Here is a 27,645-nt window from a genome sequence, read left to right as displayed (position 1 = left end):
AGGCTTCTTTAGTGAGAATTGTGTTACATATACATGTACAATACACACGTCAACGGATCAAAGCATTTTTCATGAATAGCAACGTTTTTATTAATGATGGGTTGCATTTCGCTACACCCGTAATGACATCTACTAAATATGTATATGTGACCAATAAAATTTGATTTGAAAAGACTCTCAAACTTATCTGGCCATATCTGATACAATAACAGGGTTATAGTGACACCTGCTGGTTATCACAGAACTACAATTATGTAACTGAACATGACAACCCTGAGAACCTGTTACCATCAATGGAGACAAATCAGTGATCCACTCCTTTAATCCATTTGGAAAAGTCTGCAAATCACACTCTTTCTCACACACAGGAATAGACAGTTGATTATATGAGCAGCCAGCCATGGTTTTCAGTTTCTCAAACAAAAGAAAGCAGTACAAATCCCTTAATTAACAAAACATCTAAAATAATCACAGAAATACACACAACCAAAACAAACATCTACACCACAGAACACCATGGCAGACAGATTTCACAAATCAGAAACACACATCTAAAATTCATAATTGAGATGAAAATAACATTAAATATATTGGAAGTTCAAAATACTATTTGGGTATCCAAATATTGAAAATGTTAAACAAAAAAAGTGGCCTTAATAATTTAACATCAGCTTTCCTCTATGCAGCTAAGTTATATTGATAGCTGGTTTCTACTTGGTAGACTGTCCCATTCTCATCTTCAACTCTACTTAGTAGCAGACATATAAAAAAAGTCTTTATAAAAACATCATTATTATTATAAAATCTGTGTGCTGCGTTGGTCTGAGCAGTAGTTGGTCAACTAAGTTCGTATATCCCCTAATGTACCACGTTAACCATTTCAGTGTCACAAGATACAGGTAACTGCCCAAATAATGGCAACACTTGAGTAAATGAGGGATACACAGTAGTATATTGAAAGCAGGTGCTTCCACACAAGTGTGGTTCCAGAGTTAATTAAGTATTTAACATCCCATCATGCCTTGGGGCATGTATAAAAATGCTGGGCTGGCCATTACTTTGGCTACCATGTCTATGCCCCAATAGGATGACAATGCCCCCGTCCACAAATCATCACTGAATGGTTTGATGAACATGAAAACGATGTAATCCATATGCCATGGCCGTCTCAGTCACCAGATCTCAACCCAATTGAACACTTATGGGAGATTCTGGAGCAGTGCCTGAGACTGCGTTTTACACCACCATCTACAAAACACCAAATTATGGAATATTTTGTGGAAGAATAGTGCTGCACACTTGTAAAATCTATGCCAGGTGCATTGAAGCTGTTCTGGCATCTCGTGGTAGCCCAACAGCCTATTAACACACTTACATTTGGTGTAGCCTTTATTTTTGGCAGTTACCTGTATGTAGAGTATATATATATATTGATATAAAAAGTTACACCCATTGATGCTCGCCATTGGTCCGTGGTCATTTCTGTGGCATTGTAGCTAAGCCTAACCCTTTTCTTAACCTTAGTCTCCAAACATGCCTCACTATTTCGCCTAACCTGCTATGTAAACAAATCAGGTGTCGAGAAACCATCAGTCTCATAACACCGGAACTGACCAATGGCAGGTATCAATGTGCATTTCCTGATAGCAGGGAACACCCATATTAAGACCCCAAATTGTGGTCTGCAATTACACCATATTCGTTTTTCTGCACCTATGAAGTCACAGTGCATAAGAATGTAGTACAAAACATCAGTAGAAACACTAATACACGTACACTGAGTGAACAAAACATTAGGAACGCATTCCTAATATTGAGTTGCACCCCCTTTTGCCCTCAGAATAGCCTCAATTCGTTGGGGCATGGACTCTACAAGGTGTTGAAAGTGTGGCTGGATGCTGGCCTGTTGACTCCAATGCTTCCCACAGTAGTGTCACGTTGGCTGGATGTCGTTTGGGTGGTGGACCATTCTTGATACACACAGGAAACTGTTGAGCGTGAAAAACCCAGCAGCCATAGTGGTTCTTGACACACTCAAACCGGTGTGCCTGGTACCTACTACCATACCCCGTTCAAAGGCACTTAAACCTTTTGTCTTGCCCATTCACCCTCTGAAATGGCACACAAACACAATCCATGTCAATTGTCTCAAGGCTTAAAAGTCCTTCTTTAACCCGTCTCCGCCGCTCATCTACACTGATTGAAGTGGATTTAACAGGTGATCATAACTTTCACCTGGATTCACCTGGTCAGTCTCATGGAAAAAGCAGGTGTCTGTAATGTTTTGTCCACTCAGTGTATAACCATTGAAGTACTTTGTAGGTAGTCATTTGTACTCAACTATCAAACAGAAACAAAGGACTTTACATCAACCACTCTAGAACACTGGTAGGAGAATGGAATGCAGTGCCATGGCTACAGCTATACATTCTCTGCTTCAACAAGCTGCATAATGCTCTAACTTGAGGAAGTGAGGGCTAAACTCAGGTCCTGAATGGATGTCCTTGTTTTTACTGTTGAGTTGAGCGACCTGGTTAGAACTGGAGTGGAACAGCAGGACTCTGGGATACAGTAAAACATGTTTAACATTAAGACCAGTGGTGTAGTGGAGGGTAAACACCAAAAACGTAAAAGCTGTTTGTGCACCTTTTTTTTTACGGGAGCATTTACCCAACTTTTGCAGAAAAGAATGCATTGAAAGTATACAAAACATTATTATTCTCTACAAAAGGCGATTAGTGTTTATACACCTATATTTTCACTGATTAAGACATGTGGTCTTTGGATCAGCGGCTGTAGTTTGACATTGAGTCTTCTTCCATCTGTAAAATAGTAAGCTACAATAACACTGGGCCCCAACATGTAGCCTATTTTGGGACGTCATTTACATGGTCTCAACTCCCTCAGCGACAGATACATGCAGTCACCTGCTTTCTAAAACGGTTTCTCTGCAGATGAAACTGCTGTAATCTGGACCAAGCATCCTCTTTTCCTACGATCCTCCTCTTCCTCTCCTTGCTTTGATGCTATAACACATTCAATATCCAGTCATTTACAACACACCCTTGTATTGTAACATGTCCACCTGTCATTCCCTGAGTGGTTTGTCTATCTATCTATGGCACAGTCTGAAATGGCACCCTATTCCCTAGTGCACTACTTTTGGCTGGTAGTGCACTGTTTGGAATAGACTAACATGTCTGCTGTGCCCTCAGTACATGGACTCACTGTCCCGAAGGTTTCCAAACGGCAGACTGAAGGTGCTGCCCAGTCTCTTGGTGGCTCTGCCTCCTCCCCCATTCTTCTTCCTGTTCCAGTTGAGTAAGGGGGCGGTGCTCTGCCCCTTAGCCCTGCCCATGGTCCGTTGCCGAGCATTCGCTTCGTCTCCGCTGGGGGAGAGCATCACTTGCCTCCTATCCACCTGAACACACACACACATTAATGAGATGTAACACACACTATCTTTTACATCTCGTGTGAGTGTGTGTGTGTGTGTTACATCTCATTAATGTGTGTGTGTTACATCTCATTAATGTGTGTGTGTTACATCTCATTAATGGAATTGTTATTTAGGAGCACCAGTACGCCTAGAAAGATGAACGATTTAATATTTCAAATATTTGTCATCGTGCGCCTACATCACTTTGTGTGCACCTGCATTTTTCAACTTAGGGGCACGTTCCCTTGTAACACACACACTTTATCTTTTACAAGGGAACGTGCCCCTAAGTTGAAAATTGCAGGTGCACACAAAGTGATGTAGGCGCACGATGACAAATATTTGAAATATTAAATCGTTCATCTTTCTAGGCGTACTGGTGCTCCTAAATAACAAGGTCACACAAGCCAAAGATTTAGGCACATATGCAAATAAAATGGTTGGGCTGTAAAGCCCTGACACACACTAATGAGATGTAACACACACACACACACACTAATGAGATGTAACACACACACACACACACACACTAATGAGATGTAACACACACACTAATGAGATGTAACACACACACACACACACACACACACACTAATGAGATGTAACACACACACACACACACTAATGAGATGTAACACACACGCACGCATCCAAGCATAAAGACACAACCACCCCTACCTGTGTGTCGTGTGTGTGCAGTGTGATGATGCTGAGTTGTACTCCTCTGTCGCTGCAGCTCTTCAGGATGTGGACCACCTCTCCATGTTTAGCCCACTTAAAGTCCTCTCCATCCACCGCCACTATATAGTCCCCCTCCCTCAAACCTGCCTCCTGAGAAAACACACAGTATATTTCATTGCTGCATGAAAAACTGTACAATTTCCATTGGAGAATCTTAGGACATACGAAATCAGAGGGTTAAGATGAGACAGGGTGCTTCCATCTCACCTGGGCACATCCCCCCGGCACCACTCCAGCCACAAGGACAGGAGAGTCTCCTCTAAGAGTCAGCCCCAGACCCCCATCCCCTCGCTGGAGACTCACCACACGCACCGGCCCCCAGCGTGCCCTCGCACAGAACACTGACAGGGGTCCCTGCAGCGCACACACACAGAGACAGGGATACCATCATCAACTTCAAAACCTTATGATTTTAATGATGACAAAGAAAATGTTTTGTCTCCCTCTCTTACCAGCCTTTGGAAGATGTCAGTGACTGGGACAGTGGAGAAGTTGGGTGCTGTGATGTCTGGTTTGTGCTGGGTTTGAGCTGAGGGACAACAATCACTTACTACTATGTTGTATGTTCAGTAGCTCTAATACACAGACCTCTCACTCACTGACTCACAAAAACCACACTCCTTCCCTCACTCACAGTGTATCTCGGGGGCCTCTGCAGTCTCTTCAAAGTCGTCCTCTCGGTCCATCTCAGAGTATTTGTCCAGGGAGCGTTTGTACACGAAAGAGAGCACCTCCTGTAGAATATCCATCTTCCTCAGGATCTTACATAGACCATGTACTCTCATAGCCTCCTCATGTCTGATCACTGCACAACGCAGGTGGGCCTTCCCTACAGCATGAGCACACACACACACACACACACACACACACACACACACATACACACACACACACACACACACACACACACACACACACACACACACACACACACACCTTTAGTAGGCACTCACAATGACCATGCAGAAAAATCAAATATCTTTGTGTGTGTGTGTGTACTCACCCAGTTTGCGTCTGTCCTCAGGGTCTCTGAGCACCTGGCTGAGTGGGGGTCCAGCAGGAGTACTGACATGGAACTGGAAGAGAGCCTTCGCTGACTCTTCGTCACCCCCTTCCTCAATGGACTCTACAGAACATGACAGACACTTTTATCCAAAGTGACTTACAGTACAATGACTGCATCCATTTTATGTATGTGCAGGGGGGAAAAAAATCCACCACATACACACACACACACACACACACACACACACACACACACACACACACACACACACACACACACACACACACACACACACACACACACACACACACACACCACACACACACACACACACACACCACACACACACACACCACACACACACACACACACACACACACGTCATGCTCGCACCAACTGACACACACACACACGTTCTCCTAAAGCATCATCCTTAACAGATACACACAGGTACTTACGGGTGTGGTCACAGAGAGCGACAGCAGCATTGTAGTGGGAGAGGGCTCTAAAGTGTTCTGCTTTCACTTGAACCATGGAGGCCCAGGAGAATGGGACATAGTCCTTCACAAGGGTCTGAGACATGGTCTGGAGTACCAAGCTATACACATCAGATACCTAGAGAGAGATTAAGAGAGAGATGAAAGAGAGATGCTCAGCAGGCTCTGCTCACACTTACTGGTCTGAAGCAAAACCACATGACTGACATTGGATACTTTATAGAACACAAAGCCTGGAATTGCCATGGACTGAGGTCATCTGCCTTTGGCCTAAAGAGCAGGAACCTGGACTGCAAAGACATTTGAAATACAGACATCGTCATCCGACAAGAAACATGGTATAGAAGAGATGGACCCACTGGTTGCCCTCTAGGTTACAGAGAGCTGGTAGTCCCATCCACCAAACTACCAGGTGTGAAACAGGGAAGAGACTCAGTGGGTATGCTAACTTGGTATAGAGCAGACCTAACACACTATTAAATTAGTCAAAACAGGAACATTTTACAACATGACCAACAAAAACAGATAACTCCTGCAGCTCTGTTGCACGCTGGGTATGTACATAGTCAATTGTAGGCTTAGAGGAGACTCCTATGGTAGGTACACCTATAGCTAATCTCTTGGCTGTAGTACTGTAGATTACTTTATCATCAGCCTCAACCCAGAGTCTTTCAGAGCGTTCAGTCAGCCCACTGACACCACAGCAAAATCACAATCTACTTGAACAGAGCAATAAATCAACCATGAGGCATCGAAGCAGAACAAACTGCATACTAATAAGAAATGCTACAGATGGAAAGAAGGCAGTGTAGAAACCTACCAAAAAATTATTGGCCAACAACAAATCTTATCCCTCCTAGACAAAATGTTTTTCTGCAATAGGGAAGAAGGTGTAAACTTAGCAGTTGGAAGCCTGAACAATATTTGACCTATCAGCTAACATATCACACTTTAATTCCGTCAGAAAACCTAACACAACGAACAATGAGAAATGGTTTGTTGAAGAATGTGAAAACCTAAGAAAGTAATTGAGAAACCGATCCAACAAAAAACACAGAACCACAACGTCAGCTTACGCCTTCACTATGGTGAAACACTAAAACACAGAAATAGACTTAGAAAAAAAAGGAACAGCACATAAGAAAACATCATTGTGATTGAAGAATCCATAGAATCAAAATACTTCTGGGAAGATTGGAACACTAAACAAACACGAAGAGCTATCTAAAATGGAGATAAATGGCCGATAAGGTTGAAGTGGTTTAACAAAGAACCCAAAACATATACGTGATTATTTACAAAATGTAGAATCTGTTATTAAAGACTACCACAACCCACTGGATTCCCCAATTACATTGGATGAGCTACAGGACAAAATACAAACCCTCCAACCCAAAAAGGACTGGTGTTTATGGAATACTAAACGAAATGATAGAATTTGTAGTCTGTATATTCTAATTGGCTATTCCATACATTTTTTAGGGGGTAGATCAGCTTTAATATTGCAGAGATTGTAGCTTCCATCAATGTAATTGTCTGCATCACTTCCAATCCCCCATATTCTTTTTTTTTTTTTTTTTCCAGTCAAAAGTTGAAAACTACTCATTCAAGGATTATTTTCCTTCATTTTTTTAATTGTATACATTGTAGAATAATAGTGAAGACATCACAACTATGAAATAACACATATGGAATCATGTAGTAACCAAAAAAAAAAAAAAAGTGTTAAATCAAAATATATTTTATATTTGAGATTCTTCAAAGTAGCCACCCTTTGCCTTGACAGCTTTGCATACTCTTGGCAATCTCTCAATCAGGATCATGAGGTAGTCACCTGGAATGCATTTCAATTAACATGTGTGCCTTGTTAAAAGTGAATTTGTGGAATTTCTTTCCTTCTTAATGCGTTTGAGCCAATCAGTTGGTTTGTGACAAGGTAGGGGTTGTATACAGAAGATAGCCCTATTTGGTAAAACACCAAGTCCATATTATGGCAAGAACAGTTCAAATAAGCAAAGAGAAATGACAGTCCATCATTACTTTAAGACATGAAGCTAGGTCAGTCAATACGGAACATTTCAAGAACTTTGAAAGTTTCTTCAAGTGCAGTCGATAAAACCATCAAGCGCTATGATGAAACTGGCTCTCATGAAGACCGCCACAGGAAAGGAAGACCCAGAGTTACCTCTGCTGCAGAGGATAAGTTCATTAGCGTTACCAGCCCAATTAAATGCTTCAGAGTTTAAGTAACAGACACATCTCAACATCAACTGTTCAGAGGAGACTGTGTGAGTCAGGCCTTCGTGGTCAAATTGCTGCAAAGAAACCACTACTGAAGAACACCAATATGAAGAGACTTGCTTGGGCCAAGAAACACAAGCATTTAATTTATCTTTTTAACTAGGCAAGTCAGTTAAGAACAAATTCTTATTTACAATGACGGCCTAGGAACAGTGGGTTAACTGCCTTGTTCAAGGGCAGAACGACAGATTTTTACCTTGTCAGCTCGGGGATTCGATCTAGCAATCTTTCAGTTACTGGCCCAACGCTCTAACCACTAGGCAATCTGCCGACATTAGACCGGTGGAAATCTGTCCTTTGGTCTGATGAGTGAGATTTTTGGATCCAACCGCCATGTCTTTGTGAGACGCAGAGTAGGTGAATGGATGATCTCCGCATATGTGGTTCCCACCATGAAGCATGGTGGAGGTGTGATGGTGCTTTGCTGCTGACACAGTCTGATTTGTTTAGAATTCAAGGCACACTTAACCAGCATGTATACCACCGCATTCTGCAGCGATACACCATCTAATCTGGTTTGCGCTCAGCAGGACTATCATTTGTTTTTCAACAACACAATGATCCAACACACCTCCAGGCTGTGTAAGGGCTATTTGACCAAGGAGAGTGACCAAGGAGGCAGATGACCTGGCCTCCACAGTCACCTGACCTCAACCCAATAGAGATGGTTTGGGATGAGTTGGACCGCAGAGTGAAGGAAAAGCTGCCAATAAGTGCTCAGCATATGTGGAAACACCTTCAAGACTGTTGGAAAAGCATTCTGTTAGCTGGGTACAATATCTACAGAGCAGGCAGAGTGGGTAGAGGTATTGCCATCCATGTTAAATGCAACCTAGATGTCACGGTGTCCACTTCGACTTCTGTTACGAGACAGTATGATTGCTTAGTTCTAAATGTGGTCCTTGGTCATAATGGACTATTAACGCTAGCGGGAGTTTATCGCCCATCCTCAGCGCCGGTATCTGCTCTATGCAAATTGTCCGAGTTAATGTCTAATTATGCAAACTCTGAATTATTGATTGTCGGATATCTCAATCTGGACTGGCTGATGCCAGCGTCACTTAAATTAAAGACATTTGTAACGAACTGTATAATTCTAAAGAAAAACTATAAACAGTTCTCCGAGCAAGCCTTTCTCCATGACCTTTATTTCTCAGAGCAAGCCTTTATCCATGACCTTTATTTCTCAGAGCTTTTATCCATAAACTGCATAATGGACCCAGTTTTAGCGTTTTCTTTTTGTACATTTTTACCTCCATGGCTGATAAACACAGTCCGTTAAAGCGACTTAAAAACGAACTAATCCTTGGTTCTCCTCTGATTTGAAAATCCTTTTCCTGCAAAAGAATCAAGCATGGGCCTTGGCGAGGAAAACTGCTGAAACAGCTGATTGGCTGCTTTTTATGCAATTGAGGAATAAAAAAGGCAAAAATCTTGGTATTTTCTTAGTCTGCTGGTGATCCCTCTAAATTATGGAAAACCGTTAACTTTAGGAAAGGGGGGCAGTATTGAGTAGCTTGGATGAAAAACATGCCCAAAGTAAAATGCCTGCTACTCAGGTACAAAAGCTAGAATATGCATATAATTAGTAGATTTGGATAGAAAACACTGAAGTTTCTAAAACTGTTTGAATGATGTCTGTGAGTATAACAGAACTCATATGGCAGGCAAAAACCTGAGAAAAGAATCCAACCAGGAAGTGGGAAATCTGAGGTTTGTAGTTTTTCAAGTGATTGCCTATCCAGTATAGTGTCTGTGGGGTCATATTGCACCTTCTAAGGCTTCCACTAGATGTCAGTCTTTAGAACCGTGTTTCAGGTTTCTACTGTGAATGGGAAGAGAATAAGAGCTGATTCAGTCATGTGTCTGGAAAATTGGCATGAGCTCAAACATGCGCACAGCTGTGAGAGCGAGCTGCCTTTCCTTTCAATTCTAAAGACAATGGAATTGTCCAGTTGGAATATTATTGCAGATTTATGATAAAAACATCCTAAAGATTGATTCTATACATCGTTTGACATGTTTCTACGAACTGTAATGGAACTATTTTGACTTTGTCTGGACTAAACTCGCGCGCTTAGTGAATTTGGAGTGCTGGACTAAACATGCAAACAAAATGGAGGTATTTGGACATAAAGATGAACTTTATCGAACAAAATAAACATTTATTGTGGAACTGGGACTCCTGGGAGTGCATTCTGATGAAGCTCATCAAAGGTAAGTGAATATTTATAATGTTATTTCTGACTTCTGTGGCGGTTATCTGTAAGGCTTGTTTTGATGTCTGAGCGCTGTACTCAGATTATTGCAAAGTTTGCTTTCGCCATAAAGCTTTTTTTTTTTCAATCTGACACAGCGGTTGCATTAAGGAGAAGTTTCTATAATTCTGTGCATAACACATATCTTTTATCAAAGTTTATGAGTATTTCTGTAAATTGATGTGCTCATTCACCGGGAGTTTTGGAGGCAAAACATTTCTGAACATTACAGGCCAATGTAAAATGGGGTTTTTGGATATAAATATGAACTTTATTGAGCAAAACATACATCTATTGTGTAACATGAAGTCCTATGAGTGCCATCTGATGAAGATCAAAGGTTAGTGATTCATTTTAGCTGTATTTCTGGTTTTTGTGACGCCTCTCCTTGCTTGGAAAATGGCTGTGTGGTTTTTCTTGTCTAGGTGCTGTCCTAACATAATCATAATAATAATGCTATGCTTTCGCCGTAAAGCCTTTTTGAAATCGGACACTGTGGTTGGATTAACGAGAAGATCATCTTAAATGGTGTATAATACTTGTATGTGTGAGGAATTTGAATTATGAGATTTGTTGTTGTTTTGAATTCGGCTCTCTGCTATGTCACTGGCTGTTGGCGGGGTGGGACGCTAGCGTCCCACATGTCCTAGAGAGGTTAACTCACTTAAAACGAGGAAATTCAACGTCCCTGCCAAAGCAAATTACGTCAGAATCTGGGATCAGTGACCGAACTGAAAGTTGTGATGTTTTTAATAAGCACTTTATTTCTGCTGGTTTTCTTTTTAAAAGAAGAATGGCCAACATGATCCTGACCGGTCTATTGTTTCAGCCCCTCGGCCTTCACCTGATGTGGAAAACAGTAAGCCCGTTTTTAATTTCCAAAAAGTCATAGAAGAGGTCTTACCTGCACGATCTGCTATGAATCGTAAGAAATCGTTAGGCGCTGACAATCTGGATCCATATTTACTCAAGTGTGCGGCTCCTACAGTTGAAATCTGAAGTTTACATACTCCTTAGCCAAATACATTTAAACTCCATTTCACAATTCCTGACATTTAATCCTAGTAAAAATTCCTTGCTTAGGTCAGTTAGGATCACCACTATTTTAAGAATGTGAAATGTCACAATAATAGGAGAGAATTATTTATTTCAGCTTTTATTTCCTTCATCACATTCCCAGTGGGTCAGAAGTTTACATGCACTCAATTAGTATTTGGTAGCATTGCCTTTAAACTGTTTAACTTGGGTCAAACGTGTCAGGCAGCCTTCCACAAGCTTCCCACAATAAGTTGAGTGAATTTTGGCCCATTCCTCCTGACAGAGCTGATGTAACTGAGTCAGGTTTGTAGGCCTCCTTGCTCGCACACTCTGTTCTACCCACACATTTTCTTTGGGATTGAGGTCAGGGCTTTGTGATGGGCACTCCAATACCTTGACTTTGCCACAACTTTGGAAGTATGCTTGGGGTCATTGTACATTTGGAAGACCCATTTGTGACCAAGCTTTAACTTCCTGACTGATGTCTTGAGATGTTGCTTCAATATATCCACATAATTTTCCTACCTCATGATGCCATCTATTTTGTGAAGTGCACCAGTCATTTCTGCAGCAAAGCAGCCCCACAACATGATGCTGCCACCCCCGTGCTTTAAGGTTGGGATGGTGTTCTTCGGCTTGCAAGCCTCCCCCTTTTTCCTCCAAACATAATGGTCATTATGGCCAAACATTTCTATTTTTGTTTCCTCAGACCAGAGGACATTTCTCAAAGTATGATCTTTGTCCCCATGTGCAGTTGCAAACCGTAGTCTAGCTGTTTTATGGTGGTTTTGGAGCAGTGGCTTCTTCCTTGCTGAGGTTTCAGGTTATGTCGATATAGGACATAACCTGTGGATATACTGTGGATATAGATACTTTTGTACCTGTTTCCTCCAGCATCTTCACAAGGTCCTTTGCTGTTGTTCTGGGATTGATTTGCACTTTTTGCACCAAAGTACATTCATCTCTAGGAGACAGAACGCATCTCCTTCCTGAGCGGTATGACAGCTGCGTGGTCCCATGGTGTTTATTGTACTATTGTTTGTACAGATGAACGTGGTACCTTCAGGCATTTGGAAATTGCTCCCAAGGATGAACCAGACTGGTGGAGGTCTACAAATCTTTTTTCCCCCTGAGGTCTTGGCTGATTTCTTTTGATTTTCCCATGATGTCAAGAAAGGAGGCACTGAGTTTGAAGGTAGGCCTTGAAATATATTCACAGGTACACCTCCAATTGACTCAAATGATGTCAATTAGCCTATCAGAAGCTCCTAAAACATGACATAATTTTCTGGAATTTTCCAAGCTGTTTAAAAGGCACAGTCAACTGAGTGCATGTAAACTTCTGACCCACTGGAATTGTGATAGTGAATTATAAGTGAAATAATCTGTCTGTAAACAATTGTTGGAAAAATGACTTGTGTCATGCACAAAGTAGAGGTCCTAAATGACTTGCCAAAACTATAGTTTGTTAATAAGAAATTTGTGGAGTGGTTGAAAAACGAGTTTTAAATGACTCCAACCTAAGTGTATGTAAACTTCCGACTTCAACTGTATATATTAATACATTGGCGAGGGCACTAGAACAGTCTGCTGAACCCGGGCCCACCCTACTGAAATCTAATGTCTACCGTTTGCAGATTATCTGGTGCTTCTGTCCTCAGCCAAGGAGGGCCTACAGCAGCACCTAGATCTTCTGCACAGACTGTCAGACTTGGGCCCTGACATTGAAGGTATAGCAGAACTAGGACTATACCCACTAGTTATCAACATCCAGAAAAGAGCTGTTTAATTCTATAACCACCTAAAAGGAAGCGATGCCCACACATTCCAACACAAATCCCTCACCTACAGAGAGATGAACCTAGAGAAGAGTCCCCTCAGACAGGTGAGCCCCAGGACAGAAACACATTTAGACAAAACCAAATTATAAGAAAGCAAAAAGATAACTATTTGACACACTGGAAAGAATAAAAAAAACAGGAATGCTATTTGGGCTTAAACAGAGTACACAGTGGTAGAATACCTGACCACTGTGACTGACCTTAAATTAAGAAAATCCTTGACTATGTACAGACTCAGCATAGACGGCTATTGAGAGAGGCCGCCAAAGCGTGTCATCTCGAGAGCCAGGTTTGCCTATGTGCCCACAAAATGAAGTGGAAACTGAGTTACTTCCTAACCGCCAGACAAAAAATGTATGACCACATTAGAAAACACATATTTCCCACAGCTCAGACACAAAGAATGTGAAAACAAATTAAACATTGATAAACTCCAATATCAGTTAGGCGAAATACCGCAGTGTGCCGTCACAACAGCAAGATTTGTGTCCCATTGCCATGAGAAAAGGGCAGCCAGTGGAGCACAAACATTGTAAATACAACCTATATTCATCTAGTTATTTATTTTCCCTTTCATACTTCAACTACTTGCACATTGTTACAACACTGTACATAGCCAATAATATAACATTTGAAATGTCTATATACTTTTAAAACTTGTGTAATGTTGACCGTTTCCCTTGTTTATTCCATTTCCTTCAGCAATGTAAAACATATGTTTCCCATGCCAATAAAACTCTTTGAAATGTAATTTTGAGAAAGAGAGAAAGTCAGGAGAACGTAAGAGAAGTCTTAAACAAGGGCACTGGATGAAGGTATTGTGCACCAGTGAGTATAACATGTTTGACACACACACACGTCCCCTCACCCGTGCGGCCTCCTTTGCCACTTGTAGCTGGGTGATGAAGTGCGTGTCCTGAGTTGTGAGTGTGACTCTTTCGAACACACACTCCTGCACCTGGGCAATCATCAGGCGGACCAGCATGCATAGTGACGGGCCACTCATATCCAGACTGGGAGCGTTGGAGAAGTTCTCCTTCAGGTAGTTAAATGCACCTGGACACACACACACACAAACAGCTTTTACCAGTATGTTGAAACACAGTAATGACAGAGGAAAAGCAAAGCGCAACCAGAAGGTGTGTGTGTGTGTGTGTGCACGCGCACATCACATGCCATGTTAATGTGAGTGTAAGAATGTGTGGTTACCTGCAGCTCTCTGGAAGGCGTCTATAGCCCGGTCTATGCCAGCTGTAGCAGAGCGGTCCTGTCTGGCTCCTATCTGTGTGTAGAGAGCCCCCACGTTGAACAGCACACTGCCCTTCTCAAACGCCAACGCACGCTGGCACGACGGCACACCTGTCAGAGAGTCATACCTAGACACAGAGCGGGGGATGGGCAGGTGTGAGAGCGAGGGAGGGGCAGTTGAGTCTCAGAACGTTCCCACAGCCCACTGACACCTCATCAGATAAGTCTACTTGAACAGAGCAATAATCATGAGGCATCAAAGCCAAAAGAAACTGAATAATATTAAGAAATGCTATAGATGGAAGGAAAATAGTGCGGAAATGAACAAATTCAATCCCTTTCAGACAACTTCCTGGACAAAACATTCCACTGAAATAGTGAAGGTGTTTAACTTGGCAGTAGAAAACCTAAACAGTATATTTGACCTCTCAGCTTCCCCATCAAATCTAAATGTCAAGCGGACAACCTAAAAATTGACAACAATGACACATTTTGATGAAGAATGCAAAAACCTAAGAAAGAAATTGAGAAACCTATCCAACCAAATACAGAGACCCAGAAAACCTGAGCCTGCAACTTCACTATGGTGAATCACAAACAATATGGAAATACACTACGGAAAGAGATGTAACAATACATCAGAAATCAGCTCAATGTAATTGAAGAATCTAAACCACTTCTGGGAAGATTGGAACACACTAAACAACATTGAGTTATCCATCCAAAACAGAGATGGATAAATATGGTATGGATAAACCACTTCTCTAATCTTTTTGGCTCTATAACAAAGAACACAGCAAAAACATACACACGATCAAACACAAATCTTTGAATATCAACTATTAAAGACTGGAGAATCCAGTGGTTATGGCAATTACACTGAATGAACTACAGCACAAAATACAAACCCTCCAACATAGTCACCCTGCACACCCTAATTGTCAAACAAACCAAAACAAAGACAAAGTCACCCCATGCTTTGTTGATTTAAACAAAAAGCTTTACTCCATTTGGCATGAGGGTCGGCTATACAAAATTGATGGAAAGCGGTGTTGGGGAAAAACATTCCAACATACAAAAAAATCCATGTATACAAACAAGTGTGGTTAAAATTAGCAAAAAACATACATTTCTTTGCACATGGCCATGGGGTGAGACAGGGATGCAGCTTGAGCCCCACCCGCTTCAACATATTTCAACAAATTGGCGAGGGCTCTAGAACAGTCTGCAGCATCCGGCTAGAATCTGAAGTCAAATGTCTGATGATCTGGTGCTTCTGCCCCCAACCAAGGAGGGCCTACAGCAGCACCTAGATCTTCTGCACAGATTCTGTCAGACCTGGGCCCTGGCAGTAAATCGCAGTAAGACAAAAATAATGGTTGTTCCAAAAAAGGTGCAGTTGCGAGGACCACAAATACAAACTAGAGCCAACAAAACACTATACATACCTCGGCCTAAACATCAACGCCCCAGGGAACTTCCGCAAAGCTGTGAACGATCTGAGAGACAAGGCAAGAAGGGCCTTCTACACCATCTAAAGTAACATAAAATTCAACATACCAAATAAGATCTGGAAAAAAAAGAAGAATTGAATCGGTTATAGAACCTATTGTCCTTTATGGTTATGAGGTCTGGGGTCCGCTCACCAACCAAGAATTCACAACAACAACAAAAAAGAGAGAAAAAAAAGGGACAAACACCAAATTGAGGCTATGCACAAATATCCTCAGTGTACAAATTAAAACACCAAATAATGCTTGCAGAGCAGAATTAGGCCGATACCAGCCAATTATCAAAATTCAGAGAAGAGCCGTTAAACTCTACAACCACCTAAAAGGAAAAGATTCCCAAACCTTCCATAACAAAGCCATCACCTACAGCGAGATGAACCTGGAGATGACCAAGCTGGCTCTGCTCACAAACAGACCCCACAGAGCCCCAGGACAGCAACATAATTAAACCCAACCAAATCATGAGAAAACAAAAAGATAATTCTTTCCAATGTGTCAAGTAATTAACAAAAAAACAGAGCAAATGAGAATGTTATTTGGTCCTAAACAGAGAGTACACAGTGTCAGAATACCTGACCACTGACTGACCCAAACGTAAGGAAAGCTTTGACTATGTACAGACTCAGTGAGCATAGCCTTGCTATTGCGAAAGGCCGCCGTAGGCAGACCTGGCTCTCAAGAGAAGACCGCCTATGTGCACACTGCCCACAAAATGAGGTGGAAACTGAGCTGCACTTCCTAACCTCCTGCCAAATGTATGACCATTTTAGAGACATATTCCCTACAGATCACACAGACCCACAAAGAATTCAAAAACAAACCCAATTTTGATAAACTCCATATACATTGGGTGAAATACCACAGCATGCCAACACAGCAGCAAGATGTGACCTGTTGCCACAAGAAAAGGGAATCCAGTGAAGAACAGACACCACTGTAAATACAACCCATATTTCTGTGTATTTATTTTCCCTTTTGTACATCATTATAACACTGTATATATACACACATAATATGACATTTAAAATGTCTATTCCTTTGGAATGTTTGTGAGTAATGTTCACTGTTTATTTCACTGTTTTGTTTATTATCCATTTCACTTGCTTTGGCAATGTTAACATAGGTTTCCAATGCCAATAAAGCCCTTTGAATTGAGAGAAGGGAGAGAAACAGAGGATGAGACATGAGAGAGAGGAGTAAGAGACCTGTGAGGGTGTGTGTGCGTGCATGCATGTATGTGGTGGGTTGCAGTGTGTGTGTGTATGCGCACGTCTGGTTTGGGTGTGTACCAGTGGAAGTGGACTCCTAGTGTTCTGTGTGAGGGGAAGAACCTCTGGTCCAGGTAGTACAGCTGGTTATAATACTCCATCAGAAGCTCCAAACCTGCTTCATTACGACTGGGGGTACGCATGGCCTGTTGACAACAAACACACAATTAATATGCACATTAACACAACATGGAATAACAACATACATATAACATGGATATTTACAGCCACTGAGGATCAACCAGTCAGCCAATAGTCACTGAGTACATTTACATGCACAGTAATAATTGGATATTAAAATGATTATGGCAGTAGTCAGATTACACAATAGTCATGTAAACACCTTACTCTGCTTATCTTAATTTGCGTAAAGTCCAAATCGAATTAAATGTATGTCAATTAAAACACCTGGTTTTCTGAGCAATCTTTCAAATCATTAGGACATGTAAACACCTTAAAAAAAGAAATAGGCATTCCAGCTGTGCATGTGCTAGCACCAGCCGAGAGCCTTCCTCTTTAGCGACGTGAGTTCGGAACAACTGAAGTCTTAGAAGTAATTTTCACATACAAACTTTATATGTCCGAACTCAGAATCAAATATGATTCCCAAAAATAACATGGCCACTGTGGTAAAATCTTTATTTTGATTGGTGATTTTCTGCATTTATCAGTGTCATCAGGTAGCCTGATTTCAGATGTGTCCATTTAAACAGGATTATTAGGGAAAGCATTCTTCTTGCAAAGCATGTAAAGGTTATAATCGAACTATTATATTAATCTGACCATCCATTATAATCATGTTATTGTGTGCATGTAACCATACTCAATGTCATACATCCACTAGGTGGAAGCATCTTCAACAGCATGAGCAGTTAATTAGCATTTCAAGCTGAGGGTATCTAACCTGTCTGAGCTCCATTAACTCCTTGATCTCCTTCTCAAACAAAGAGCTGTCCTCTCCATAGTGCTCACAGATAATGTCCTGACAGAGTGACGAAAAATAAGAGATACATTTTAAAACACATCTTTATTTTAAATAAAGTGAGTACTGAGAACGAGCAAGAGATATTATCCATTGTCCTCACCTTGAGGGAGGCCGTAAGGTCCTATCGTCCTTACCTTGAGAGGGACAGTGAGGTCCACTTCCTTGGTCTCCTTCAGACCCAGTGGGATCATGGGAACATTGATGGCTTCACTTAAGGAGAGAGACCAACACGTGTTAAATGACATTTGTCACAAACCTCCACAGAAAAACCAAAACCTCCCTGGCCATATTACTACAGTAACTATATTGGCCAGTAGCCCCTCACTCCTCTAATACCACAACACAGTGCATTAACTCCACCCCTCCCCATGGGGTAATTAATGACAGTAATCACAGGATTTGTCCCCCTCGTGACCCTGAGCTTCAGCTAGGATGGAAGAAATCTCAGAACTGTGCCTGGCCAACACACACACACACACACACACACACACACACACACACACACACACACACACAACTGGCATTCCAGGCCACTCATTAGGCTATAATTAGAGCAAATAGGCCATCGCATTGTGTGTTCGCACCCTGCACCAGGGTGTGTGCTTTTACACCAGGCTGATCACTAGAAACAGACTTCAATTTAGGACGTTTTAAAAAAGGTCCTGAGAATGGAGATATGCCTTCATTGGCACTCACAAAACAAAAATAGCAATATTATTGCCCAGCACTGGTGCGAACTCATGCTACTCTGATCACTGCACCATGGCAGTTCACAATGCTCTAACAAGCCAGGAGAATACTTGATGATACTTCATGGAAACAGCACCTTGTTTTGTGAAGCCTTCCCCAAACCATGGCCCTAACCTTAAAGGAAAACTCCACCAAAAAACTATTCATCCATTGTTGATGGTGTCCCAAAATGTTATGCTGGTCAGCAATCAAGTTGTCAAGATATGTCATTTTCAAAATACAGAAATCATCCCCGTATGACACATCATATGATGCAAAATGCATCACACAGGGATGATTTCTGTATTTTGAAAATGACATATCTTGACAACTTGATTGCTGACCAGCAAAACATTTTTGGACTATGTCAAAAATGGACTACTGAAACAAATACCAAAAGTTCTCAGGTGGAATTTTCCATTAGCCAATTGGAATGAATACCTAAATGTAACCTTTTGATTGGTTTCTGTTTTAACCCTGTAACCATGTGGAATTAACCTTGGTAACCACATGGAATTAATGCGTAAAAAAAGACGTTCATCATACGTCAAATTTCTAAGTGAAACTATGAGATCTTGTTGTTCACATGTTACCTCTCTGTCTGGTAGACCTCCATATTGCTGTTGAGTTCCTCTAGCTCTTCCTTCAGTAGCTGCAGGTTAGAGTTGACAAAGCTCAGCTCTAGAGCCACAGTCTCCTTTACCTTGGTGTTAGTGGTGGCTCTGCAACACAAACATGTTCATATCAGATTTTATTATACAAACACACCATACTAACACAATTTATAAAAATACCATACAGAAACAGGGTAACACATTTTGTCCATGGGCATTTGTCAAATGGACAACAGGCAGCAGTGTGTTTGGTGACATAAGCTTTCGTTATTGTGGATGACTGGCTGATCTGATGTAAACAACGCTAACATTTTAGAACGTTCCTCAAACTCAGAGGCATCACTTCGTTGTCATGGTATCCGACAGACACTTCTCTCCACATCACAGAGATCCCAGTCCACAGTATATAAACACACTGTCCTGTTACACCAGTACACAGTATATAAACACACTGTCCTGTTACACCAGCCCACAGTATATAAACACGCTGTCCTGTTACACCAGCCCACAGTATATAAACACGCTGTCCTGTTACACCAGCCCACAGTAAATAAACACGCTGTCCTGTTACACCAGCCCACAGTAAATAAACACGCTGTCCTGTTACACCAGCCCACAGTAAATAAACACACTGTCCTGTTACACCAGCCCACAGTATATAAACACACTGTCCTGTTACACCAGCCCACAGTATATAAACACACTGTCCTGTTACACCAGCCCACAGTATATAAACACACTGTCCTGTTACACCAGCCCACAGTATATAAACACGCTGTCCTGTTACACCAGCCCACAGTATATAAACACGCTGTCCTGTTACACCAGCCCACAGTATATAAACACACTGTCCTGTTACACCAGCCCACAGTATATAAACACGCTGTCCTGTTACACCAGCCCACAGTATATAAACACACTGTCCTGTTACACCAGCATGCCACCACATATGACATCTTTATCAGCCAATCAGAAGCTCTAATGAGATATACCCCCTCCCCTCCTAGGTTCTCCAATCATCCTTCATTAGTCTCGGTCACTCCCTTTCCCCTCCTCACCCTAGCTCATACCACCACAAACCAGTTCACAGACAACTAAGCGTGTGTGTACACACGTGACTGGCTTTGAACCCGAGAGTCCTGCATCACACCAAATGACTAGGTCGGAGCTAATGCAAGTCTTCAGGTCTCCGGCAAGTCTAGGCTACCAATCACCTGAAGACGGTTCACTGAACTACTTCCATTACACATGTGGGTGTGGGACACTGGTGAGGATAAACATGCCTCCCAATGAAACCCAGAAAATCTGAGATGAGATTCCTGCAGACAGCTGCCCTCCCTGGGAAAATCTTTCTCTGCATGGGAATGGGAAGGGAAAGGTGCAGCAGCTGGACGAGCCTGTTGATTGGTGGCTGACTGGGGGTGCCAGGGGTCTCTGTGATCCAGTCTCAATAGAGGGGAAGGAAGGGACAGGACTGGGTGCTACTAGGGGGGTGGCACCTAAAGTGCAACCATTTAACACGCATATTGGCCTAAATATTTACTGTGCGACCTGGAATTTTAATTTAGGAGCATCAGCTTAAATACCAAATGTCTCAATTTAAGCGCACATGTGCTCCTTGTAAAAAAGGTCAGCATAGAGCCCTGCCATAGTGGTCGTCTCTATAGGGCCAAGCTGCAAATTCTCAAGTAGGACAATTTGATTCATGTTCTAGCCTCAGAGGACTCTGAATCAACTATAAAAAGCTGGTGGGCGGGATACATGGTGCATAACATCTCTACTAATTCAATGACTAGGCTAATCTTATTCTAGATTTCCTGTATGCTAGCTTTTCTCAAAACCTAAAAAAAAACAAGTGAGGGGAGGGAGGGTTGACACATGGGGAGGGTTGGTTTTCTTTCAATTAGCTTGATGTTGTTCATCTTATGACAGCCTGACTCAGCAGCTAAACAGCCCACTGAAGAAAAAGGAAGCACACTGCTCTGCTTTAATTCAGTGCTATGTCTCCTCTCCCCAATCTCCTGCTCCTCATCCTTTCTGATGAATGTGGATGTTAAAGACAGTGTCCAACGTACCATAGCTCTGCTCCTCTACATAACCACTCAGACACACCATGTCCTTCAGTGGCTTCCACAGTAACACAGTACATATACAAGCGTGGGATGAATTTGATGAACTGTTTGAAAGGATCAGAATGACACTAATGCTCTGAGAGGTTGGTTTGATGTGCTATAAAACCCTAGGTCAGCTTTGATGTCCTGCCACCAGCCTCTTTCTTCCTCCTTTCTCTGAAATAAAACCGTAATTACTTTAGAGGAGACAGAATGAGAACAAGCTGTATTATAACTGTACAAGTTCAGACCATCCAACTGGCAAATTATACTTTAAAACTGAGGGGGGGAAAGAATTAACGGAATCAAACCTGCCGATTGACCACACAGAGCCATAAAACAAGGTGGTGTGTTTTAGAGGCGTTCCCCATACACCCTAAAATAGTTTGGTAGATCCATCTGCTAGTTTTATGTGATACAGCTCAATGTTTCCACAGGTAGTGGGGATCTGGGTTCATTCTCCCACCACAGCGGAGGAAGTGGATGTGCCCCAGAGCTACCTGGGAGGACAGTGTACACACAGGATCAGAGACAGTATTTGGCCACTGGTACAATGACCTGTCCCTTTCCTCACCCACCCCAGCTCACCTGAAGAGGTTTTCAGCCCCAGCCCTCATCCTCATCTCTTTGTTGATCTGCTGGTTGATACGAGCTCTACGGTGCTGCAGCTTACTGCGCTGGGTCTGGGAACATGGATCACAACCCTGGAGGAGGGGGGGGAATAGATTGTGGATGATGCATAACATGCTAAAGCACATATGTTTGTCTGTTTGCTTGTGTCTAGGCCCTATTTGTAGTTCTAGTTTACATAAATGTGTGTATAATAAGCGTCTATTAAACACCAACTGCAGGTAAAACAGTACTCCTAGCCGAACAGGTAGGGGTTGGTGGACTGTTCAGCGGATTACATTACAAATCCCTGTAATAAATACATTTACATTTTAGTCATTTAGCAGACGCTCTTATCCAGAGCGACTTACAGTAGTGAATGCATACATTTCATACATTCTTTTCTCTGTACTGGTCCCCCGTGGGAATCGAACCCACAACCCTGGCGTTGCAAACACCATGCTCTACCAACTGAGTCACACGGGACCACAGTACAGGGAAAGGAGGACATTTTCTCTTAGTGTTTCATGTAGTTTCACCGATTCCTACTATACATTTCCAAAACTCCCGTTTCTCTGTCTGTTAAATATATATTACATACACCATGGTTAATAAAGGACGGTCTGTATTAAGGCTGTGATGCTGCAGGTTAGACATGCATCTGAGCACCTCGTTAGTTTCCCTCCCTGATTAAGTATGAGTGATTAACCCTTCACACTTGTGTACGGGTTAAAAACGGCAGATTTGAACACCGGTAAGCGCCTAAATTGGAATGCAATGGCTGTACAGTAACGTGCTCTACATGACGTCAGAGTTCAGTGTCTCCACCTCACAGCTCTGTATGGGTTTTGACTGACAGCCGGTCTGAACTTGAGCACGACAAGAAGTTGCCCACATCCCTACCGCTAGTTGGGCAACTTTTGTTGTCCGGGTGAGGGAAATAGTGTAAATTACAAGGACTCAATGCATTTTGAAAGATGAGACATTGAGGATTATAATAAATACCACTTTGATGTCATACAAGCTAACCACACACCCGTGAGTCCAAATGTGCACTTCACATTTCAATATCATAAAACGAATGTAATATAGTGTCAACGTTTATCACTACTATGTTTGATGTACAGTTACAAGATGACATGGCATTATACCCTGGGTTGTCCTGAACACAGTGAACCTGTGCTTTGTTATATTATGAAGAAAATCTGCCGCGAACAACGCACTCACGACTATTCTATGCGCACCAAAATTACAATCTGCTTCTCTGAAGTGCCTTGTGAAAGCCTAACACTTTTTATTTTATTTCACCTTTATTTAACCAGGTAGGCCAGTTGAGAATAAGTTCACATTTACAACTGAGACCTGGCCAAGATAAAGCAAAGCAGTGCGACACAACAGAGTTACACATGGAATAAACAAACGTACAGTCAATAACACAATAGAAAAATCTATATACAGTGTGTGCAAATGGAGTAAGGAGGTAAGGCAATAAATAGGCCATAGTAGCTAAGTACTAAGATAGTATTTTATACATTTAGCTACTCATGTTGGCAATAGAACAAGCTTTCAAATTATTCCCACCTGACCCAGATTGCGATTTATAATGGATGTTTTTGGATTGCGTTAAAACAACAGTTATTGTGTAAAGGCAGGTATGTAGGTCTGTGTTCTAAACACAACTACAAGTGCACTCGCTCTAATTCCTCAACGGCACAGCTAGGAGAGCTCCAAAAAGCACCTTATAGTTGAAGACTTCTTTGAGTCATAAAAGTGCATTGAAATTACTTAGGAACTGTGTACACTTTAGATAAGGTGTGCGGCCACTTGGAAACACCAGTTAGACCGCTTACCCCAAATTCTCCAATCATTTTCTTATGTTACTGAATGTATCCTGAGTATTTTCAGATGTTGTTATCAACAAATGCAGCGAAAAGTACAGTAAATGTAAAATAAACATGAAATTCAGTGTAATGTTTGGATTCAGTCTTGTGTCAGATGAACTGTTGTGTTCTCACCTTTAATCTAATGTTCCCATAATCTCCAAACTCTTCCCATTAAATTGCTACCATGGTTATGCATATGCTCTCCATATTTCTTGTGTTTGAAACATTTCAAATTTGGCCCTATCCATATAGGCCAATTTACACGTGTAAGGGGTTAAGACCACCCTCCTCCATCATAGTTAGGATCAGATAGCCTACAACATTGGCAACAGGATCCCCGTGGCGATGGTTGCCAAGAGACCAAGCCCCAGTAGACCTCAGTCAGTAACCTGCTGTGAGGTAAGTCCTTAGACGTCACGGCCCACGGAGCGGAGGAGACTAGGAATACCTCTTACACCTGACCCCTGCCTACGATAGAAATACAGCCACCAAAAGTTAGCAGCGCTCTTTTCTCCAACATTAACTTCATCCCCCCACCACGTCTAGAAGTGGCTAAGATGGGCTCTGAGATCTCATCTTAGAAGACATGAGGCTTGGAAGAGGGGGTGAGCTATCGTCACTGGTAATGGGGTGAGCAATTGCCACTTGCTGCTAGGAGATCAGAGCCTAGATCAGGACTGTACTAGTGTCTGATGATGATGCTGCACCATACTATGAGTAGAGCTGGACTGGGGTCTCAAACCCAGGGCTACCTGTTACAGACACCCGACTCCACTGTAGTCTTCCTTCAGTCTGCTGATAAAGGACAAGACATGTACATGTCTTGCCAACATGTAGGCCTACAATCGTTGGGAAATGAACAGAAAATGACAGTTGATGTTCTGTGGACAGATGCGATAGGACCCCCCCCTAAACCAACCCGCTCTCCATTTCCTTCCCTCTCCCACCTCCCTTCATCCCCCTCTCTGTGAGTTGTTTGTTTTTTGAGCGTGCACCCAGTAATCCTCAGAGTGCTTGTAGGGATTAGGGTGCTAGCCTAGCCATGCTCCAGCAGCCTGCCTTCAGTCCCCTGCTCCATTCTCCCAGTTTAGCCATAGCTGTGCTCCAGTTCCAAGCCTCCAGCCCCAGCTCAGCCATAGCCATGCTTCAGTCCCCTGATCCAGCCTCCCAGCACAGCCAAAGCCCTGCTCCAGTTCCAAGCCTCCAGCTCAGCCATAGCTGTGCTCCAGACCCAGGGCCCCAACCCCAGCTCAGCCATAGCTGTGCTCCAGACCCAGGGCCCCAGCTCAGCCATAGCTGTGCTCCAGACCCAGGGCCCCAGCCCCAGCTCAGCCATAGCGGTGCTTCAGACCCAGGGCCCCAGCCCCAGCTCAGCCATAGCGGTGCTCCAGATCCAGGGCCCCAGCCCCAGCTCAGTCATAGCGGTGCTCCAGATCCAGGGCCCCAGCCCCAGCTCAGCCATAGCTGTGCTCCAGACCCAGGGCCCCAGCTCAACCATAGCTGTGCTCCAGACCCAGGGCCCCAGCTCAGCCATAGCTGTGCTCCAGGCCCAAGCCAGGGGACAGCAGGGGTACAGCAGGGGGTGAAATGGGGTAACTAGGCTCTCCTAGCCACATACCATCAGTACCATGACACCTCCCAACTGGACAGTATCCTACTCCAATCTACCCCCCATGATGCAATAGCAGACCCCCAACCTAAGTCACCAAAAGTTTACCAACATAAGGCAACTCAATGCAGGTCCAGGATACCCCTCAATGAATCTGTGAACGATTCAGTAATTACACTGCATGGAAATGCATGTCAATAATAAATAACTTTGAAGAGTACATATTTGATCTGGTATTGATTTTAATATTATTGTACTGTCATAACAGATGCTGTCAATTTTCCGTTTGGGAAGTGTAATAAACGGTGTTGTAATAAACAGTACCGTGTTTTTGGAACTACAACTGCGTATCCCTCACCTTTCTGATACTCCCGTTGTGACTCCCCTCCTCCATCCGTGCGGGAAGCTCCAACTCCTCGTCTGAGCCAGCGTCAGACATCTCTGTCTCTCTACAACAGAATGTCCCAAGGCCATTCATTTGTACAAAATAAAACCGTCCCTTTTCCTCCCGTTCTACTCTAGCCTACCCTACCAGTTATTGGCACGGCATTTCTACAGCAAGCGGACAGTGTTTAAGTGTTATATGGTGTCTATGGTTGGAACAATATCGAAACTAGAAACAAGTGAACTGGGATTGAATAGATGAGCTCGTTCTACCTAGCGGTTTATGGTAATAGCATAGCATTGTCCCACAACTAAACAGTACACTTGCCTCGTCGCAGGTTCTTCTCCCATCATCAAGCCAGGAAGCTATGCAACTTGTTGCACCAATACTTGCAGGCCAGGGTCTGTTGCGGTGGATGGGAAGAGAGCAAATCAACATAGGAAAGACCCGTAACAAAACAATCACTGTCTTATTTTACAACTTCCACTCGCGCAACTCTCTCACACAAGACAAACGAAATAACTCGTGGCGTGGCTTTATTCCAGGAGGCGGTGTCTTTAAATGCAAAATAACCAATGACATAGCACCTACATTAATTGACGTTGATTTTTACGAATCAAAATATGATATTTCTCTAACTGACAAGTAAAACTGTCCAATTGTGAATCCCATGGGCGAATTACAGTTGCCCATAGCAACGGTTTCCACTATAAACAGTTAACTGTAACTAAATGTAATCTAAAATGTAATCTACGTAATCCCAAAAGTAATTATTTAGAGGACCTTGACCTTAAACAATAACTAGTAATTCTCCATACTACAACAAAGGATAAATTCCCACCTTTCTGTTAAAAATAGCTATACATTGATGAGGTGTAGTCACTTTTGAGGACACAAACTCAATTACACAGTATAAATACGATAACAATATGAAAATATGAAATATTTTACAGTATATGATGTATTTCCTATTCAACAAAACTGTATGAATAAGGGTTGAAATTACTTATCATTTGATTATACTGTATTTAGAAAACTATGAAACTACTAACTATAAGATTTCACCTTCCTTATAACCGTAAAATACGTATCTGTATGTTTAGTGTTAGAGTAAATGTGCATATTTTCTAAAGGTGTCTCTTGATCAAAACATCTGCTCCCATTGCTGTGAACGTCTCATGGAGCTCTATTTTAAGGTGCGTTCGTAAATTCGCTCTGGCTATCTGTTCGATTTCAGAGCACTCTCATCTGAGTGTGGCAAAGCGCAGAACAACTGATGAATTTACTAACGCTCAACACCGGTTAAATATGGCCGGTGTCTGTAAACTTCGGCAGTCTCCAACGATATGGATAACATGAAAACCTCTAAAAGTCTAAGCCGTTGGGGGAGGGGGTTCTAAGATAACTTAATAGATTTTTTTTAAATGGTCATCCCATGGATCATTTAGCAAATAGATTTGGAATTTTTGGACCCCTTTAGGTATTTTATGTAAAAAATGATTTGATAAAATATTGAATTTGGCCTTTACTAGTTTAGCACATAGAAAAGCATTGAATAACACATTTATAAAG

The 27,645-nt window shown here is 42.3% G+C and overlaps 1 protein-coding gene across 1 annotated transcript; it reads right to left on the bottom strand.

Annotated features, from left to right (window-relative positions):
* Positions 1-284: 284 nt before the first annotated feature.
* rhpn1 (rhophilin, Rho GTPase binding protein 1) lies at positions 285-26,681 on the bottom strand. The gene is made up of 15 exons (XM_082957021.1): positions 26,047-26,681; positions 22,176-22,291; positions 19,456-19,584; positions 18,268-18,343; positions 18,053-18,130; positions 17,170-17,294; positions 14,331-14,497; positions 13,990-14,177; positions 5,645-5,801; positions 5,184-5,306; positions 4,815-5,009; positions 4,633-4,709; positions 4,388-4,534; positions 4,118-4,270; positions 285-3,421 (listed from the first exon to the last, which is right to left on the bottom strand). The coding sequence occupies exons 1-15, from the start codon at positions 26,164-26,166 to the stop codon at positions 3,212-3,214; spliced, it is 2,061 nt and encodes a 686-aa protein (XP_082813147.1). The 5' UTR covers positions 26,167-26,681; the 3' UTR covers positions 285-3,211.
* Positions 26,682-27,645: the final 964 nt, after the last annotated feature.

This window comes from Salmo salar, chromosome 10 (genome assembly GCF_965601325.2).
Source record: "Salmo salar chromosome 10, fSalSal1, whole genome shotgun sequence".
NCBI classification, from domain to species: Eukaryota; Metazoa; Chordata; class Actinopteri; order Salmoniformes; family Salmonidae; genus Salmo; species Salmo salar.
This window is presented reverse-complemented; position numbering and strand designations above follow the sequence as displayed.